This window comes from Elgaria multicarinata, chromosome 3 (genome assembly GCF_023053635.1).
Source record: "Elgaria multicarinata webbii isolate HBS135686 ecotype San Diego chromosome 3, rElgMul1.1.pri, whole genome shotgun sequence".
Taxonomy (NCBI): Eukaryota; Metazoa; Chordata; class Lepidosauria; order Squamata; family Anguidae; genus Elgaria; species Elgaria multicarinata.
In genome coordinates, this window is record NC_086173.1 from 146,051,571 (window position 1) to 146,070,781 (window position 19,211).

Genomic DNA, 19,211 nt, shown 5'->3' on the forward strand with positions numbered 1-19,211 from the left:
AAACAAAATGAGAAAGGACAGGTGGAACGTTACAGAGCAAGATTGGTAGCAAGAGGATTTGCTCAAAAATATCTAATAGATTTTGAAGAAGTTTATGCACCTACAACAAAATACTCAAGTGTAAAACTTTTGTTAAAAATTGCAGCAGAAAAACAATTGAATGTATTTCATTTTGACATCAAAACAGCTTTCTTATATGGAGATTTAACTGAGGAAATTTACATGACTCAACCAAAAGGTTTTGTTAAAAATCCAGGGTTAGTTTGTAAATTGAAAAAATCCATATATGGTTTGAGGCAAGCAGCAAGGTGTTGGAATAAGAAACTGGACAATGTATTGATCAAAATGGGTTTTAAACAAAGCAAAGCTGATCATTGTTTGTACACAAAACAGGATGGTTCAAATGTAGTGTATTTGCTGATTTATGTAGATGATTTGTTACTGGTTTTTAATGAAGAAGAACAGAAAAACACATTTGTAAACCAGCTGCAAAGACATTTTGAGTTAAAAGACCTTGGTTCAGTGAAAAGTTATTTGGGAATGCAAATTTCAAAAGATTCTAACACAGGGTCATTTCTGATTGAACAAAGTGGCAAAATTAAAAAATTGCTGGAAGAACACAGCATGGAGAATTGTAAAATTGTTGCCACTCCTATGGTCACTGATTTTCAAAATCAGACAGACAGTACTGAAATGGAAGACATACAGAAATATCAGAGTGTGATTGGAAGTTTACTTTATCTAGCAAACCTAAGTAGACCAGATATTACATTTGCTGTAAATCTTTTAAGCAGAAAAATGACAAAACCTTCTGTAACTGATTGGACAGCTGTAAAACGTGTATTGAGATATCTAAAAGGTACAATCAATCACAAATTGGAAATATCTACACACAAAGATGGAAATTTCTGTGTTTATGCAGATGCTGACTGGGCTAACGCAATTGATAGAAAGTCTACCAGTGGAGCAGCATTCTTTTACAATCAATCTTTGATTGATTGGTATACAAGAAAACAAAATTGTGTAGCAACCTCTAGTGCAGAAGCAGAATATATCAGTTTATCTCTGGCTTGTAATGAGATTGAGTGGTATAAACAATTATTTGCTGATCTAAGGTTGGAAATTGAGACACCAGTAACCATATTTGAGGATAATCAGGCATGTATTAGTATGGCTACATCTGAAAAGTGTAAACCAAGAACTAAACATGTGGATGTTCGTTATTCTCATGTGAAAGATATAATTCAGAAGGGCTGGATTAAGCTTGAATATTGTCCATCTGAAATGATGTTGGCTGATTTATTCACAAAGCCAGTATCAATGGTAAAACACAAAGAGATGCTTTTAAAGCTGGGTCTCAGATTGTAACACAATTTAAACAACATGCGCAAGAGGAGGACTGTTAAGTATATGAAAAGAAATACTTGCTTAGTCATTAAAATTGTGTGTGTATGGCTATCTCAGGGTTAAACAGAGAAAGACTATCTGTGGGCAATTACCTTGAGATAGAGGCTGTTCTGGGAACCTTGCCAAGATTCTAAGTTAGCCTCATCACAGCTGTATGTAATGTAGATAACAATTGTGTAGATGTGTATATAGTTTCTCACTTGTGTAAAATGGATCTGATCACTGCTTACTGATCACTGCTCTATGATCACTGCTCTCTGTGTATGCCTCAGTGTGCTGATCTGAACTGATCTGAATTGGACTGCACAGAAGCCTGAAGGAAATAAACCAGCTCTGCTGTGTAAGACCTGCGTGATGTGTGTTTGTTTTCTGAGCACAAACAGAGTTCCAGAAGGAGAAAAGTTCTGGCAATAACCCAACAATATGAAGCACCTGGTGAAATACCCTCTTCATCACAACAGTTAAAGCTGCAGGAGCCCTGCCCTCAAGACCAGATAGAAAAGAAGGCAGGGCTCCTACAGCTTTAAATGTTCTGATGAAGAAGGAATTTCACCAGGTGCTGCATGCATACACAGGAGCCCTGTCCTCCTTTCCACATGGTCACCCTAATTAGAAGGAGGGAACTGGCAAGCCTGAAGCCCAGGTTGGGGCACTTAGGGGAGGCCTACCCCCCTAAATTATTTTACAATTAATTAAAAAAACAGTTTACAAGTTTGTCTTTAAAAAGCTTGCACATCAGATGACCTCTCTCACACACACTCCACACACTTATTTTGGCAGCCCCCAGCTTTTAGGCTGGCTACAGGCCTAGGAACTGATTCCTCTGAGTTCTGCCACAGCCCAGGGGCTCATCTACACAGGCACTTTGCACCAGGGTAGTTTCGGAGTGGTGGCAGGTGATCTACGTGACGCAGCTGCCACACCAAAGGGATCCAGGGGCAAAGGCCCAAAGTTCTGCACTAAAAAAGTTGGGTACTTACCCTGACTTTTTTAGCTTGGAGCCAGGCTCTGCACCTCTGTGGAGCCTTTTTAAGAAAAATAAAATAAAATTTAAAGGGGTGTTGGAAGGGGATGGACAGGGAGCTCTGGGCTCCACACTAAATAAATAAATAAATTTTAAAGAAATGAGGGGTGGGAGGAGAGGAACGGGGCAGCCGGGAGTCAGCGGCTGCTGCCGGGACAAGCACCGGGGAGGGGGGAGGAACGGGGCAGCCAGCTCTCCTCCCTCTGAGCTCACTCTGGCTGCCCCCTTCCTCTCGCCCCACCCGGGTTTTTTTTTTTTAATTTTTAATCTGTAGAGACGAACTAGAGGGAGGAGCCAGCTGCCCCATTCCTCCCTCTCCTTGGTGCTGCCAGTGGCGGCAGCAGCAACCCCAATTTGGCGCTCCTTCCCATGCGCCAATTTGGGAGCTCGGGGCGCAGACCCCTAGCTTCAGTTGTCCATGCTCTGGTAACCTCCAAATTAGATTACTGCAACGCCCTCTACATGGGGCAGCCTTTGAAGATGGTTCGGAAGTTGCAGCTTGTGCAAAATGCAGCGGACAGATTGATAACTGGAACCAGAAGGTTTGAACATATAACACCGATTCTGGCCTGCTTGCATTGGCTGCCTATACGTTTCTGAGCCCAATTAAGGGTGCTGGTTTTAACCTATAAAGCCTTACACGGCTTGGGACCACAATACCTGACGGAATGCCTCTCCCAACATGAACCTACCTGTACACTGCCCTCAACATCTAAGGTCCTCCTCCGAGTGCCTACTCCAAGGGAAGCTCGGAGGATGGCAACAAGGGAGAGGGCCTTTTCAGTGGTTCCAGAACCCTGGAAGCCAGCCAATGAAGGACAGAGCAGTGGCTCCAGGTGACGCTGGAGGTAGAGCATTTCTCAGTGCTTTATTCCATGGTTAACCTTTTCCCCTCATTCTCATTAAACCAAAAATCATTTCTTTCTGAGTAAACTTATGTAGGATCTTACTCAATGTGATGGACATAGTTATGGGTAATATAGATCTATGTTAATCATAGAATAGTAGAATTGGAAGGTGCCTATGAGGCCATTGAGTCCAACCCCCTGCTCATTGCAGAAATCTACCTTAAAGCATCCCTGTCAGATGGTTGTCCAGCTGCCTCTTGAAAGCCTCTAGTGTGGGAGAGGCCACAACCTCCCTAGGTAACTGGTTCCATTGTCATACTGCTCTAACAGTCAGGAAGTTTTTCCTGATGTCCATCCGGAATCTGGCTTCCTGTAACTTGAGGCCGTTATTCCATGTCCTGCACTCTGGGAGGATCGAGAAGAGATCCTGGCCCTCCTCCGTGTGACAACCTTTCAAGTATTTGAAGAGTGCTATTATGTCTCCCCTCAATCTTCTCTATATTAAGTGTTGTATGGGCCCACTATTATAATTCCAGCTGGTTGTGGAAGAGCAATATCTCAGCAGGGCTAAAGGGTCCTAAAATGAAAGGACTTTGGAAGCACAACTCACAGTCTGGAGCTGTTTGTCTACTTGCATTCAGATATTGTTCTCCACCACAAGTTATTCTCAGGAAGCCAATTTATTACTCATTTCTTTCTATTCTTTTGGTCCTTTTGATTGACTGGATTACTCCTCTAGTTGAGAGATAACCGCAACTCATGACAGTTCCAGGAAATCTGGCCTGGCCTTTTGCTGATGTAATTTAAGTGGAGATATTTCTAAGCTCCAGAAAAGGAAGTTTATCTCATTTCAGTCTCGTTAGACTACAATGGCTGCACAGAACTATGTAAAGAACCTTCAGGATGAAGCCATTTGCTCTATTTGTTTAGAATACTTTAAAGAACCTGTTACTCTTCCCTGTGGCCACAATTTCTGCCAGCCCTGCATTGCTCAACATTTGGCGAAATCAGAAACTACCATGGCCTGTCCTCAGTGCCGAGAAACCACTCACCAAAGGAACTTCCAGCCGAACAAGCAGCTGGCAAAGTTGGTCGAAATTGTCAAGCAGATGGAAGCTGACCAGGCAGGAACAACAAGAGGAGAGACAATGTGTGAGAGGCACCAGGAGGCTCTGAAAGTTTTCTGTGAGGAGGATCAGGCCCCTATTTGTCTCGTCTGCCATCTGTCCCAGGAACACCGAGGTCACTCTTGCTTTCCCATAGATGAAGCCTCTCGGGATTACCTGGTAAGGTCTGTCTAATCTTTCTTTGTTTTCAAAACAGCAGTGGGTTTGTGGAGGTGGGAGATTACTGTGACGTAGAAGAGTCCTGTGACAAATATGATTGACTGCAGCATGGGAGGTTCGTACCTACAAAAATGCATTCTACAATGAGACAGTTTTGGGGAGCCACCAGACTTTGCTTTTTTGCGTCAACAGATTGAAAGCTGATTTCACACATCACTCACTACTTCATCGCTTGATTACTGATTTGTAGCCTTGTACGTGAACTGACTCCATTAAATAGTATTGTGTTTGAGGTGGTGTGAAGTGACACGAAAGCTCTGTGGAAGTTTTGACCTGTGCCGTGAGTTCAGTTTCACATTCACTTGATGTTGCGTTCTTCCAGTGATGAACTTCCATGTGGGAACTCACCTGAACATAACAGCTCTTCTGGGGAATGTAAGTTCTATGTTACCAATGGAGGCCCATGAAATTTCACAGGCATTTAAGGGAGGGGGTGCCCTTTTCACTCCCGTGGGTAGGTCTTAGTTTCTTGATGGGGGTGGGATTAACATAAGCTGTTTTGGGAGCCTTTTTGGCAAAAGAGTGGGGGTATAAATGCTGTAAATAAATAATAAAATAGTAAAAACAAAGAAGCCCAGCTGGCATGTTTAGCCTGGAGAAGATTGAGGGGAGACATAATAGCTCTCTTCAAACACTTGAAAGGTTGTTACACGGAGGAGGGCCAGGATCTCTTCTCGATCATCCCAGAGTGCAGGACACGGAACAATGGGCTCAAGTTACAGGAAGCCAGATTCTGGCTGGACATTAGGAAAAACTTCCTGACTGTTAGAGCAGTACAACAATGGAACCAGTTACCTAGGGAGGTTGTGGGCTCTCCCACACTAGAGGCATTCAAGAGGCAGCTGGACAGCCATCTGTCAGGGATGCTTTAGGGTGGATTCCTGCATTGATGGCCTTAAAGGCCCCTTCCAACTCTACTATTCTATGATCAGACAAAGAGTCCCTCTAGCCCAGGAGCCTGCTTCTAACAGTGGTCAAACAAATGCCTCCAATGCAATAGCTCTCCTGTCCTGTTTTTTCCCCCGTCAAGCAACTGGTATTCAGCCGTATCCTGCCTCTGAACACAGATGTTCAGGTTCCATTTTAACCCTTATTTCCATACAGTAGAAATAGCTCCTTCAGAGGAAAGATTTTCCTCCATATTGTAACAGCAGAGGAAAAAAATAAATTCTCCCTCCGTGCCTGTTACAATCCTTATAGATCATCAGCCCTCCTCAAATGATGCTGTTTGCATTTTTAAAAAACTACATGTTAAATGCAAAGATAGATTTAGCTTCACTTTTAGTTTGGCCCTAAGAAAGCTGCCGCACATGGGCATAAGCTGCTGATTTTAGTGGTTGAGTGCTGTGCGTTACAAGTCACCAACTGACAGAGCTCCGGAAGTACCAGTAGGATGAATGAGATAATAAATGAGAAAACAGTACAGTAATAAAATATCAGAGTAATAACTCAAATTAATAAAACTGAAACTTCCATTCTGAAAACTCATTTTAATCTAAAATTGCACTCATACTAAGGGCATTTAGAATGAACTGAAAGTTCACAGAGAAAAGAGCAATGTCTCCCCTACAGAAATTCAGAAAAACAGTAATTTAGACCAAAATCTTCTTAAACTGTCTATTACTGTTTTTCTGAATTTCTGTAGGGGAGACATTGCTCTTTTCTCTGTGAACTTTCAGTTCATTCTAAATGCCCTTAGTATGAGTGCAATTTTAGATTAAAATGAGTTTTCAGAATGGAAGTTTCAGTTTTATTAATTTGAGTTATTACTCTGATATTTTATTACTGTACTGTTTTCTCATTTATTATCTCATTCATCCTACTGGTACTTCCGGAGCTCTGTCAGTTGGTGACTTGTAACGCATAGGGCAAGGAAATTCAGGAGAGCCAATGGCTGATCTCCACATATAATGTAATACCAAGGAATTGAAACCAAAAGTTATCAACTGCTTTTAACTTCTATTCACTTGCCTGAGTCATGAGAAACCAGGGGCAGTGTGGCAGAGTTTCGTTTCCTTTACAGATTTATGAAATTGTAGATTTATGATCCCCCCTGCACCTAAAATGTAAAAATATATAAGCAGAGGCAATGGCTTGGATCCTAACTACCCTTGAGCAGAACTCCGCTCATGGGATATTCTTGCTGGAGAAATGGGGGAAGTGATTTTTGTCAATTTCTTCTCCCCGCTGCAGCTCTCTGTACCCCCTGAAAATCTGCTTTGTAGGATTGGGGGTTCCCGATTGGGGGTTGCCAGAACAGTGGTGAAGGTGCAGAACAGTGGGGGCCCAGAACAGTGGGGGATACAGAGGATAGGGTGCGTCTTTCAGCTCGCTCTGAGCCTAGGATTTTTGTTTTCAGTACCAGAAGTGAACTGAACGGCTTTCCCACAAGAGTCCACTACTGATCCTCACCCCCTGCTCTCTTCATTCCAGCAGCCTTACTTGGGTGGGGGAAATCATTTTTGTTGTTGCTACTGTTAAAAAATTGGAAGTCAGAAAACCTTGCTGATCTACTAGAAATAACCCAGGGATCTATCAGTAGATCTTGATCTGCCTCCTGCCCACCCCTGTGTTATAACATACGGGAATGTGAGCTATGCATCTCCAAATCTGTTTTGTAAACATTTTTTTTTGTAGGAAAAAATTCAAGGTCATTTGAGACTTTTGAAGAAAGAGAAAGCAGAACTGGAGAAGCTTCAAACAGATGGGGAGAACAAAAGACAAAAGTACATGGTAAGGTATTTGTTATTGTTAGTAGAAGGATGGGAAGCACTACATGAAGAGCTTTCCTTTTCTTTTTTCCCTACATAACCTCTAGATGGCACTGTGGTATAGTGGAATAGCATAAATATACCAGTGGAAAAAGTGTTTTCTTTTGCATACACAAATAATACTGCTTTCCCCCTGCTCTAAAAAAAACTTGCTGAAAGTGCTCTTTAAAAACAGAAGCAAAACTGGAGGGTCGCAACATTGTCTAAAGAACCTGTAAACAACTGTTGAGTAGGGAATGATGAACGCACAACAAATGCCTCTTGTAGAAAAGCTTTGTAAATTATGTGAAAGTTCTGCATTATCTTTTGAATAAAATGGCTGTCTTCTGCTTTCTGCTATGCATTAATAAGAGTCAGAAGTGATACGGTCAAGAATGAAAAATGTTCTTAAGAAGTTGTGAAAAATTCCTATGATTTCTATGCATCTGCTCCATCTCTAATTCTAATATTCCATTGTTTTGTTTCACCCCAGCAAAGGATAAACACAGAGAAACAGAAAGTTCTGGCTGCATTTCAGCATCTGAAGCATTTTCTAGAGGAACAGGAGGGACTCCTGCTGGCCCAGCTGGAACAACTGAAGGAAACATCTGTCACAATTAGAGATGAATATCTCGGAAAATTCTCAGATGAGGTTACCCGCCTCAGTACCCTAATTGCAGAAGTAGAGAATAAGTGTCAGCAGCCTGCCAGTGAGTTCTTGCAGGTAAAGCTAAGGGTTGGTACATACTTTTATCATTATCACTTTGTGAGCATCATCAGACAAGCATTTTATCGCACGCTCATTACTGGGCACTCACGGTTTTTCACAAGTCCTTTTGACAACGCTGTCAGCCTCCATGCATCTCCCGCCCCTTCTGCTCGTTTTTCTGTTGCAACAAAAGACCTGGAAAATCCAGTATTTTCAGCTGCAGCGAAACATCCTGCCATTTCCTGCTGTGTGCAGGAGAAGCAGCGGGATAAAAACGGCCACTGAATGGGCCATGTGGTCATTGTTTACTTCCTCTTTCTTCCCTGCGTAAAGAAAGAGGAAGTATTTTGGGACAGAAGCAGGGGGAGAAGTGATGGTAAAAAAAGTGGGATTCCCTGCTCCCCCCCCCCCCGCCCCCATATGACGATACTTTGTGTGTCTGCAACACACAGGATGTTGGGGCAGAAGTCCAAGGCCCCACTTAGCAGAATTTACACATTACTTGCTAAAGATGGGGAAGACATAAAAATATTAAGTCCAGAGTCTAAAAACTACCAAATTGCACCACTGCTGCAACATCAAGAATTAATTTGTGTGTGTGAATTAACCATCACAGATCTAACATTGCTGACACCACTTTCACGTCACCTGATGTCTGCAGTGAAGTACTTTTCTGTATAGTTAGTCCACCCATTCATCTGCTAGCCATGAAGTGCTGAGTTATCAAGTGATGTGCACCAAATATGAATCAGCCCTATAGTTATCTGTGCTACACAAAAGGAATATCCCAGCCTTGTTAGCATTTTGTAGTCAGAGCTTTTCGTCATCAGATCTTTCTTACTTTCCAGGTGTGAATAATCCATAGCAGGCAACTGTGCGGCAGCTAGCATGTCATGCCACCTTTCCTCAGCTGGAAAGGCTTTGGCCTGCAGCAGGATGAGTGACTACATGGGGATGTTGTCTGCTATGGATTATTCACACAGGTATCACAGTACGTTGTTCCTTTGTGCAAGGCCAATTAAAGGATTTGTTCCCTTCACTCTCTGTCATACACACACACACACACACACACACACACACACACACGGTAGTATCCAGGTAGTATCCAATGTTCATCCTAAGTAGAGTAGACCCATTAAAATGAATGAGACTTAATCATTTCAATAGGTCTACTCTACATAGGAACATTAGATACTACCCAGGGTCTGCACACCATTCTCTATACACCGTGAGTCGGTTTGCATGACATGCAGATGTTTAAGAAGCTAGAGTAGCTCATTAAACACTGCGTGCATGCCGCCCAATTTCCTAATTATCCTCGCTGGGCACAGCTTGTGGTTACCTGTGAACCCAGGGAGGGTGGCTGGCTGGGGTAGTTAACAAACCACCGAGCAGCCCTGGAATAGGCCATGGGTTCTGAGTGGTTTGTTAACCTCCCTAGCCAGCCACCTTCATTGGGTCTGCATGTAACAAGCCGTGCTTGGCGAGGGTAACTAGGAAAATTAGGAAGCATGCTTGGCCTTGGATAATACGCTACCGTGGTTAATAAGTCACCTGCTTTTTGTGCAAATACAGTCAGTGTACAAGATGCAGATTTTGAGCTTTAAAGCCCGTAGTGGCTTGGGAGCAAGTTACCTGAAGGATTGCCTTCTCCCATATGTAACTAACCCGAGATCACCTTTGGAAGCCTTTCTCTGCGTGCCCCTGCCAAGTGAGGTGCTATGGTGGAAGGGCCTTTTTGCTGATGGCACCCTGGCAGTGGAATGCCCTCCCCAGAAAGGTTCACCTTCCTTATAATCGTTTCAGTGTCAGATGAAAATCTTCTTACGCTCCATGTTTTTATGTTCTTTTTATGTTTAGATCTGTGTACTTTAATCTATTGAATTTTAGATCTGCTTTCAGTGATGGTGTGTATTTTAGAGTTCTATACTTGCGGCTCCTTTTTGTTTTGTTTTGTGGATGATAGTTTTTGTATTTTAATATTTATTTATTTATTTAAAACATTTGTATCTCGCCCTATATCATTAAGATCTCAGGGCGGCATAATATCTTATTGTTGTAAGCTCCCCAGATATTATAGGGCAGAATACAAATTCTGAAAGTAAATAAATATATCATTTGCCTATCCAAGGTCATTGTCACTAACCTAATTCAAATAAACATTGGATATGATAGTAAAACAGGAAAATAAATTATTTTAAAAATCCAGTTACCCAAAATGGAAGGTAAAGAGGTAAAATAAAGTAACTTGGGCTACAGCCCCTGAACTGTTTGCTTTCTATCTCTTCTCTGTAGGGCATCAGAATCACCTTGAGCAGGTATGTAACTGTGTATCTTCAAAGAATTGAAAAGATTACTGGTAATAAAGGGAAATCAATCGCCTACTCTCCACCAAGGATAGTTTCAAATTACAGAAAGGTAGATCCAGATGATGGAATTGAGTAGATCAGGTGCAGAACCTCAGGCCTAAATCTGGACCTCTTGGGATCCCAATGCAGCCCTCCAGGGTTGCCCAGATGGACCTTAGCACTTACCACCAATTATTTTGTGGTTCTCTGGGTTTTGTGCAATTTTTCCCCCCATTCTAAAATGTTGAAATGGGTTTCCTAAGGATTCGTTACTGGCGGTAAGAGTTTTAAAGCTAGAAGATGCTGGTCTCCCCCCCCCCCCCTTTGCTCCATCAAATTGGCATGATGAGGCCTGAAGAGCTTCTCTGAAAAGGAATTTGGCTCCTGGGCTGAAAGAGGCTCAGTCCCCCTGCAGTAGTTAATGTGGCTACTTTCATATACCTGAAACAAGCCTGGGCCGTGTTTGGATGGCGTGGCGTCTGCACCCCAAAGCCTCGAACTTCTGCATTGGTGCTCCTTCCCGTTATCTGCACAGGAAGGGGAGCAAGGGTGGGGTTTGCGTAAAGGAGCCACTGCCCCCCCCCCCCCGCGCTCATGCACCCAAGCCCATGTGTGCCGTGGGACATTGCACAGGCACTCAGGGGTGGCAGCCTTTGGGGGGGGGGGTTCCCTCTGTAAATGCAAAGCTTTGTACTTCCAGGAAAAAAAACAGGTGGTGGGAGGGGGTAGAGGAACGGGGTGCTCTGGCTTTGCACAAACCCCCTTTTGCCTATTTATTTATTATTATTTTAAATGACGGCCCACAGAGGCGTGGAGGTGATCCAGTGACATTTTGGCTTGCTGGTCCACCCCCTTCCCTGCCCAGCCTAGGGCAACCAATCAGGGGTCCCCATCGGCTGTGGCATGCCTCCGCAGCAAGGCAACAAATGGCAGATGCCATCGTATAGATGATCTGCTGCCACTCTGAATCCATCCCGGGGCAAACCCCTCGTCAAGATGTACCCCAGCAGTGAGGAATGTTGCATTGGCTCTGGGGAAGCACATCAGGGGCTGCATGCCCACAGTGGCAGAGGAGAGGGGGCGAGCCCAAAATGAGGAGGGCCACCCCCTCCGTTTCACACACACTGCAAAAACAGCTCCCTCTCTTTGAGCTATAGCAGCAATGAAGAGGGTGCTACTGCTCCTTCGAGAACTTCTGCTTCCAAGACATTTAGGTAGGTAGGCTGAATCCCAGCCTAAGGACTGGAGGTTGCCCACGACTGCATCTCATCTATATCTGCATCTCATCTATATCTGAATTTCCCCGCAGAAAAAGGCCTGTATGCCTTCACAGGAGATGGTAACGCAATGGAAAAATTGGATTGTGTGCTGCAAAAGTAATCAGTGGTATTTTAACCTTCTCCCAAAAGGTCATTTTGAGTGATGTTGTCTTAATCCCATTCTCAAATAGCCAAGTTAACTCATTATAAAAGGAGAAAAACGCAATGTTTTTTGAGATCAATGTAAAAACAGAAGGTCTTCTGACAAAGTGCTGTTTAAGATGACAAGAGAACATTCTTTTTATACATAGTGCTTCAAAAACATGCATATGTGAATCAGACTTAGAGCTTCATCCCACATACCTGCTACCTTTGAATTATCCCCGTAGCACTAAGCTTTCGCCGTTATTGTTTTTGCTACTGGGAGGCAACGATGCTTTGCATACCAGGAAGTGAGTTTAAGGGGGGAAATGTAAAAAAAAAAACACCATTAAAAATCAACAGATGACCCAATCCAATTAAAATTGGGTATGCTTTAAGCTCTTCCTAATATCTATTACTGTGCCAATTTTGGTGTCTTTATCTTTAAAGCTTACGCAGATGTAAGCATTTCTTTAAAATCCTGCTCCTGCGCCCCAGCGGCGGCTCGGAAGATATGCTCAAAAACTAGTGGCTAAATATGGCAAATCTTTTGGCTTTATAGCACAATTAAGGCAGGATGCATGGGAATACTTCACAATCAAAGCAGATTATAAGGTGGAAAACTTCGCAGTCCTTTGCATGCAATTCGCAGTGATTGCACAGTATAACGCCGGTGTGATGAAGCTCTTCAAGCACCAAAGACAGATGGCAGGAAACAATTCTTTATGTGGGGCTTTATCTCCTCAGGAGCTCTGCGCCCATTGGTGGTGGGGTTGGGGGAGGGAGGAATATATATATATATATATATATATATATATATATATAAAAAATCCCTTTGAGAGCATGAACACTTGTGCGCATCTTCTGTTGTCTTTAAAAAAAGAAAATGGCGGCTGCAACGTCCTCTCCTTCTGAGGCCGTCGCGTGCTGCGTGTAAACAGAGGGGGGATCTTGCGATAAACACAGCGCAAAATCTTCACCCGTGTTGTGCAATAACAGGTAGGTCTAGCTGAGGCCAAAGTATTTCTTAACATTCCTTGTTAAGTCTTTCTATACCACACGTTTATTTGTGCTCATGATTCCTCAGCCACAGCTGTTTCTGGGTGCTTCACATGTCATCTAGGGCCTCTCCTGTGCTTTGCAACCATGTGGTTTTTTTCTAACAAGGAAGTTGGTGTTTCCTTCAATGGCAGTATGAGACCCTGGTGTATTTGTGCAAGTCTGCTATAACACAGCACCACCTAGTAATTGTGTAATGGAACATTAAGAAAGACAGAGAAAGAACCCCCCACAAAAAAAATGTAAAGGAGCTGATTTTAATCCCACAAAGAATCCAGAAGCAAAAGCCTCAGTAAAGTAGTAGGTTAAAAGCCTCATGTAGAAAAGTCAGTTATCAAGTATTTCAGTGCTGCGTGTAAACAGAGGGGGGATCTTGTGATAAACACAGCGCAAAATCTTCACCCCTGTGTTGTGCAACAACAGGTAGGTCTAGCTGAGGCCAAAGTCAAGAATTCATGGACCCTGAATTGGATTGGGACATTAGGATATGGATGGTCCCCCCCCCACTCCAGACTCTTTACCCTTGTGCCATTGACCTGATGAAATCCCTCCCCACCACATACCCATTATTTAAAAATGAGAAGGGAAGAGAAACCTTTCTGCTAAAAACCTTTCTGCTCAGCTAAAAACCTTTCTTTTTCCTAAAGCTTTTAAAACTTGATTTTGCTCTGACTTTATACTGTTAGTTTTACCCTACCCTGTGCCTGTTTGGTGCATTCTCTTCCCCTCCTTATTGTTTTATTATGATTTTATTAGAATGTAAGCCTATACGGCAGGGTCTTGCTATTTACTGTTTTACTCTGTACAGCACCATGTACATTGATGGTGCTATATAAATAAATAAATAATAATAAGTGTTTTGTCCGGGGAGCATTGCTTGTTTTTATAACTATCTGGTTTTTCTTCTGTCTACAAGGTGCGAGGAGAAAACATTTCAGAAGGCAACGGACATTGCCCCTGAGCTAGAAAAGAGTCTGAATAAAATAAGTAAAAAAATTACTGTTCTAACCACGACATTAAAGAAATGCAAAGGTACAAAGAAAATAGAAGAGACTGCAGATATTTGAATCTCTTTTTATTTATTTTATTGGTGCCTGTATCCTGATATAAAGCTCCATCTGACGAACGTTTTATTGCACGCTTGTTACTGGGCACTCACCGAGTTTGCTCAGGTCCCTCACATGACGTTGTCTGCCTCCCGCACACCTTCCGTCCCTTCTGGCCTTCCCTTTGTGACAAAAAACCCCCTGGTTAAGTCCGATGTATTTTTAAACATGGAATTGCTGCTCTCTCCTGCTGTGTGCAGGAGAAGCAGCGCCATTACAACAGCGGACTCAATGGGCCTTGTTATTATTATTATTATTATTATTATTTATTTATATAGCACCATCAATGTACATGGTGCTGTACAGAGTAAAACAGTAAATAGCAAGACCCTGACGCATAGGCTTACAATCTAATAAAATCATAGTAAAACAATAAGGAGGGGAAGAGAATGCAAACAGGTACAGGGTAGGGTAAGCAGGCACTGGGTAGGGAAAAACTAACAGTAGAAAGTAACAGTAGAAGTCTGCACAACATCAAGTTTTAAAAGCTTTAGGAAAAAGAAAAGTTTTTAGTTGAGCTTTAAAAGCTGCGGTTGAACTTGTAGTTCTCAAATGTTCTGGAAGAGCGTTCCAGGCGTAAGGGGCAGCAGACGAAAATGGACGAAGCCGAGCAAGGGAAGTAGAGGCCCTTGGGCAGGCGAGAAACATGGCATCAGAGGAGCGAAGAGCACGAGCGGGGCAATAGTGTGAGATGAGAGAGGAGAGATAGGAAGGAGCTAGACCGTGAAAAGCTTTGAAGGTTAACAGGAGAAGTTTATATTGGATTCTGACCGGAAGCCAATGAAGAGATTTCAGAAGCGGAGTAACATGGTCGGAGCGGCGAGCCAAGAAGATGATCTTTGCGGCAGAGTGGTGAACAGAAACCAACGGACTGATGTGAGAAGAAGGACGGCCAGAGAGAAGAAGGTTGCAGTAGTCCAACCGTGAAATAACCAGTGCATGAACAAGCGTCTTGGCAGAAGAGACAGACAAAAATGATCGAATCCTGGCAATATTATACAGGAAAAATCGACAAGATTTAGCTACTGCCTCAATATGAGGAATAAAGGAGAGCGAGGAGTCGAAGATAAAGCCAAGGCTACGAGCTTCCTTGACCGGAGTAAGCGTAACATCATTGACAGTAAGAGAGAATGAGAGATGAGGAGAAGGTTTAGGAGGAAAAACAAGCAATTCAGTCTTTGCCATGTTAAGCTTCAAGCGACGATGAAGCAGCCAAGCTGAGATATCTGAAAGACATGCCGAGATACGATCGTGAACATCAGGAGAAAGTTCCGGAGATGACAGATATAGTTGTGTATCATCGGCGTACAGATGATATTGGAGGCCATGAGATTGAATAAGCTTGCCCAAGGGCAACATGTATAAGGAAAACAACAACGGGCCAAGCACCGAGCCTTGCGGAACCCCTACTGAAAGGGGAAAGGAGGAAGACGAGCTGCCATTAGCCAACACGCTGAAAGAGCGACCCGCTAGATAGGAGGCAAACCAGTTATAGACAGAGCCACAAAATCCAAGGTCATGAAGGGAATCTAAGAGAAGATCATGATCAACCGTGTCAAAGGCTGCAGTTAGATCAAGGAGAATAAGAACGGAATAATGGCCTTTAGACTTGGCAGTAAGGAGATCATTGGTGATCTTAGTAAGGGCTGTTTCGGTGGAATGCAGAGGACGGAATCCAGATTGAAATGGATCCAAAGCATAGTTACTAGAAAGAAAGTCAAGACAGCGAGAGTAGACCGCACGCTCCAGGATCTTTGAAACAAACGGCAACAAAGAGACAGGTCGGTAGTTAGATAGAGATAGCCTATCAAGAGTAGGTTTCTTGAGAATGGGAGAGACTGTAGCATGTTTAAAAGCAGAAGGAAATGAACCAGAGGACAGAGAAAGATTAATAATATGTAGCAAGGAAGTATGCTCGTTGCATACTTCCTCTTTTGAAAGAGTTAGCAACTGAGGAAGGAAAACACGGGTGGAGAAGCGACGGTAGGAAGCGTGTTTCCCCCTGGTGTGATGGAGCTTATAGTGGAGGTGTGGCTATTTCTTTTCACTATGGGTTTGCATTGTGCAAAATGGAAGATTTAAACAAGAAAATAGACAAATTTCTTGCCTTCTCAGTGCTGTTTTTGAAGACAATATTCTATTTTTCCTGAAATATTTCTATTTATGTACATAAAATAGTTAATTTGCTCTTAATTATATCAGTGTTACTTTTATACGTATGACCGGTTTGCAGTCTGGGGGTGCAGGTTACTCTTGTATTCCATGATTCTGCTTGATGATCAGGTGGCAGCTATAGCTCAGAGTGCCTGTGCACATCTTTGTCTGATGCACCAGCTGTATTCTCTCTTGGGTAAAGCAGGTCTGGCCACTGTTATACATGCCTTGGTCACATTAAGATTAGGTAACTGTAGTGCTCTATATGGGTCTGCCCTTGAAAAGTGTTAAAATGCATCTGGTACAAAATGTAGGTAGGGCTTGCTGCTGGGAACCAGTGCTTTTTAATCTGCACTCGTGTGTTTCTGAACTCAGTTCAAAGTGCTGATTATTACCTATACAGCCCTAAATAGCTTGGGAGCAGGATATGTGAAGGGCTGCCTCTTCCCACATAAATCTGCCAGCTCACTGCCTACTTCACGAGGCTTTTCCCCATACCCCTCTGTTCTAGCAGCAGGGATATTTTTGGTCCCTGCTGCTAGAACAGTTTTAATAAGTCTTTTTATCCTCCTTTCTGTGTTTTTCAAGTTTTCATTTTTTAGGTATATCTTTTAACAATGCAATCTGTCTTGGGAGCCCTCCTGAGGTCTGAAAGCAAGGCTAGAAGTAATTGTATAAACAAACGAACCATCGCCAATAGGTCACAGATTTGAGAAACATGCTTTGGGAACACCTTACTGCCCCCATCGTTAAAAATAATATATAAGCTTGAGGTATTTCAAATACTTACCGTGCTATGTTTACCTTTTTCAATGAGATATCCTCTAATAGAATTTTCCATTTGTATCTGTCTGTCTGGAAATTGCATTTTCTCTCCTGGAAGTATTTCTCAGTAATCTTTGATAAGAGGTAACGGATTGTGTTTTGAGGAGCAGGTGTTTTAAATATGATCAAAGCCAGAGGCATTCTGTGGCCTTTCCACATGTAATCTTTGCAGAATCCTTGGTTTTCCTTTTCTGAGAACTATATCATTGAGGATATTTTAAAATATTTTCTCTCTTGCACCTGTTCATTTCATCAGGTATTTTGTCAAAAGAATTGAAGAAAGAAGAAAAAGATACATTTCTTGATGCATACCAAACTGGTGAGAGTTTATCAGAAAACTGTAGAGGTTAATGGGATCAAAGGGCCACCTAGTCTAGTCTACTCCCTATATGGTGAGGCGGAACCATCCATCTATAAATCCCAAATCACAGTATGCTATAAGCAGGCATTTATTTCCATCAATGGGGGAAAAAAGTATTTGAGTAGTTCCAAATAACTCAAGCAAATGAGCATAGCTGCATGCTGTTAAAGATGCTATCAGCCAACATGGCGAGGCTAAAAAAAAAGGTCCCTTTAGACCCCAAATGCAGTGATCATTCAGACCAAGAGTACAGACAAATCCCATTCATCATCCTAAAGCAATGTCTTGGGCTAAATGCAAATATTCTAAATATGGCAGTCTTTGATGCCTCAAGAAAATGAGCGAGTGGTGGAAGAAACCATGGTGGCTTTCTGGCTACCATGTTTGTGGGCTGCATCTACATTACAAATATATCACCAGTTTACTGTCATGGCTTCCTTCAAAAAACTCTTACGAATTGTAATCTGGTAGGATGCTCAGAATGATCTCTTAGAGGACTTTAGCTTCCTTCCATATCAGAACTACAGATTCCTAGAACAGCCTTCTCCAGCCAGGTTCCCTCCAGATATTTTGGACTACAATGCTCAATAGCTGGGGATTATGGGAGCTGTAATCTGAAACATCTGGAGGGCACCGTGCTGGGGAAGGCTATCCTAGAAAGTGGAAATGGCTGTTAAAGCTAGTTTAAATCTGTAATATGGGTCTGTTGCTGGTGGAGTTCAGGTTAACGGACTGCAGGTACCAACTCAATTGCTGGAGAGATTCCCACCCACGGCCCCCATCTTCTTTCCCACGAATATCCCCCCAGGACTTCTTATTTTTATGCCCCATATTCCCAGATAAACAGATGCTAATATACAGATTCTTTCTCTCCAGTGAATGTGACTCTGGATGTGGAGACAGCCAATCCTTTCCTCATCCTCTCTGCAGATTTGAAAAGTGTACGACTAGGGACTGAAGAGCAAGTACTTCCCATCACTCCAAAGAGATTTCTTTCCGACTACTGTGTGCTGGGCAAGGAGGGATTCATCTCTGAGAAAGTTACTTTTGTAGTGAACGTTGGACATTCATCTGGATGGGCTATAGGACTTGCCAGAGAATCTGTAAAAAGAAAACCAAGAGTTAATTTTAAAATTGAGGAGGGGATCTGGGGACTTTACTGTGCCAGGGGGGAGTATCAAACTCTTACTCTGCCTTGCACCAAATTGTCTCTGCCATGGAAGCCCAAGAAAATTAGAGCTTTACTTGATTATGAAGGTGGAGAAGTGGTCTTTTGTGATGAGGAGAACAGTAATGAGATTTACCATTTCAAAGCATCCTTCACTGAGAAAATCTTCCCTTTCTGCTGGATCCCTGGTTTGCATGCAGAGCTTAGGTTTTGCTCCTGAATGGAAGACAAGATACAGGCTTTTGAGTTGTGTGCCCCTTAGGGTTCATTGTGGTGTCTGCAATCCAGAAGTACCTCACCACAAAGAAAGAAAAGTGGAAATCCGCAATCAGAAACCAAAATAAAAGTGTTCTATACAAATGAAATATTTTATTGGGGGAATTCACATGATACAAACCCACACACATCACTTTTTTCATCCATTCCACATGTCCTATTTTGGAGAGGGTAACTAAATATTTCTGATTAAGAGCTCCATCACACCTACTTTTTTTATCCAGTTTTCATCTGTGGTTTCCCCCTCCGTTTCCTTAGCGAGTCGAGCGCTGGGCACTTTCATGTCTGTGCACTGTTGTGCTCTTTCAAACTCATGTATCTTTTCACCGGGAGTGCTACTATGCTGGTGAAATCACCTGCCCCGCCCCTTGGGAAAGGTTTATAGGGGAGGAGGAGCGAAGGTTTGTTTTGCTTGTTTCAAAGGATGGGC

The 19,211-nt window shown here is 42.8% G+C and overlaps 1 protein-coding gene across 3 annotated transcripts; it reads left to right on the forward strand.

Moving 5' to 3' along the window:
* The first annotated feature begins 4,095 nt into the window (after positions 1-4,095).
* LOC134396871 (E3 ubiquitin-protein ligase TRIM7-like) lies at positions 4,096-19,018 on the forward strand. 3 transcript variants are annotated; one of them, XM_063123465.1, is made up of 7 exons: positions 4,096-4,565; positions 7,263-7,358; positions 7,869-8,099; positions 10,380-10,402; positions 13,808-13,923; positions 17,233-17,295; positions 18,214-19,018. In XM_063123465.1, exons 1-7 carry the CDS (start codon positions 4,149-4,151, stop codon positions 18,723-18,725), a joined length of 1,458 nt encoding a protein of 485 aa, XP_062979535.1. In that variant the 5' UTR covers positions 4,096-4,148; the 3' UTR covers positions 18,726-19,018. The 3 variants fall into 3 exon arrangements, with proteins under 3 accessions (XP_062979535.1, XP_062979536.1, XP_062979537.1); XM_063123467.1 differs by lacking the exon at positions 4,096-4,565 and adding an exon at positions 4,781-5,000; XM_063123466.1 differs by lacking the exon at positions 7,263-7,358.
* The last annotated feature ends 193 nt before the right edge of the window (positions 19,019-19,211 follow it).

Bases quoted from the DNA above. Each gene is read 5' to 3' on its own strand.
- LOC134396871 (XM_063123465.1), top strand. From the start codon at position 4,149: ATGGCTGCACAGAACTATGTAAAGAACCTTCAGGATGAAGCCATTTGC. The intron at 4,566-7,262 runs GTAAGGTCTGTC...TTTTTTTTGTAG, and splicing joins AAGCCTCTCGGGATTACCTG to GAAAAAATTCAAGGTCATTT. The intron at 17,296-18,213 runs GTGAGAGTTTAT...CTTTCTCTCCAG, and splicing joins TCTTGATGCATACCAAACTG to TGAATGTGACTCTGGATGTG.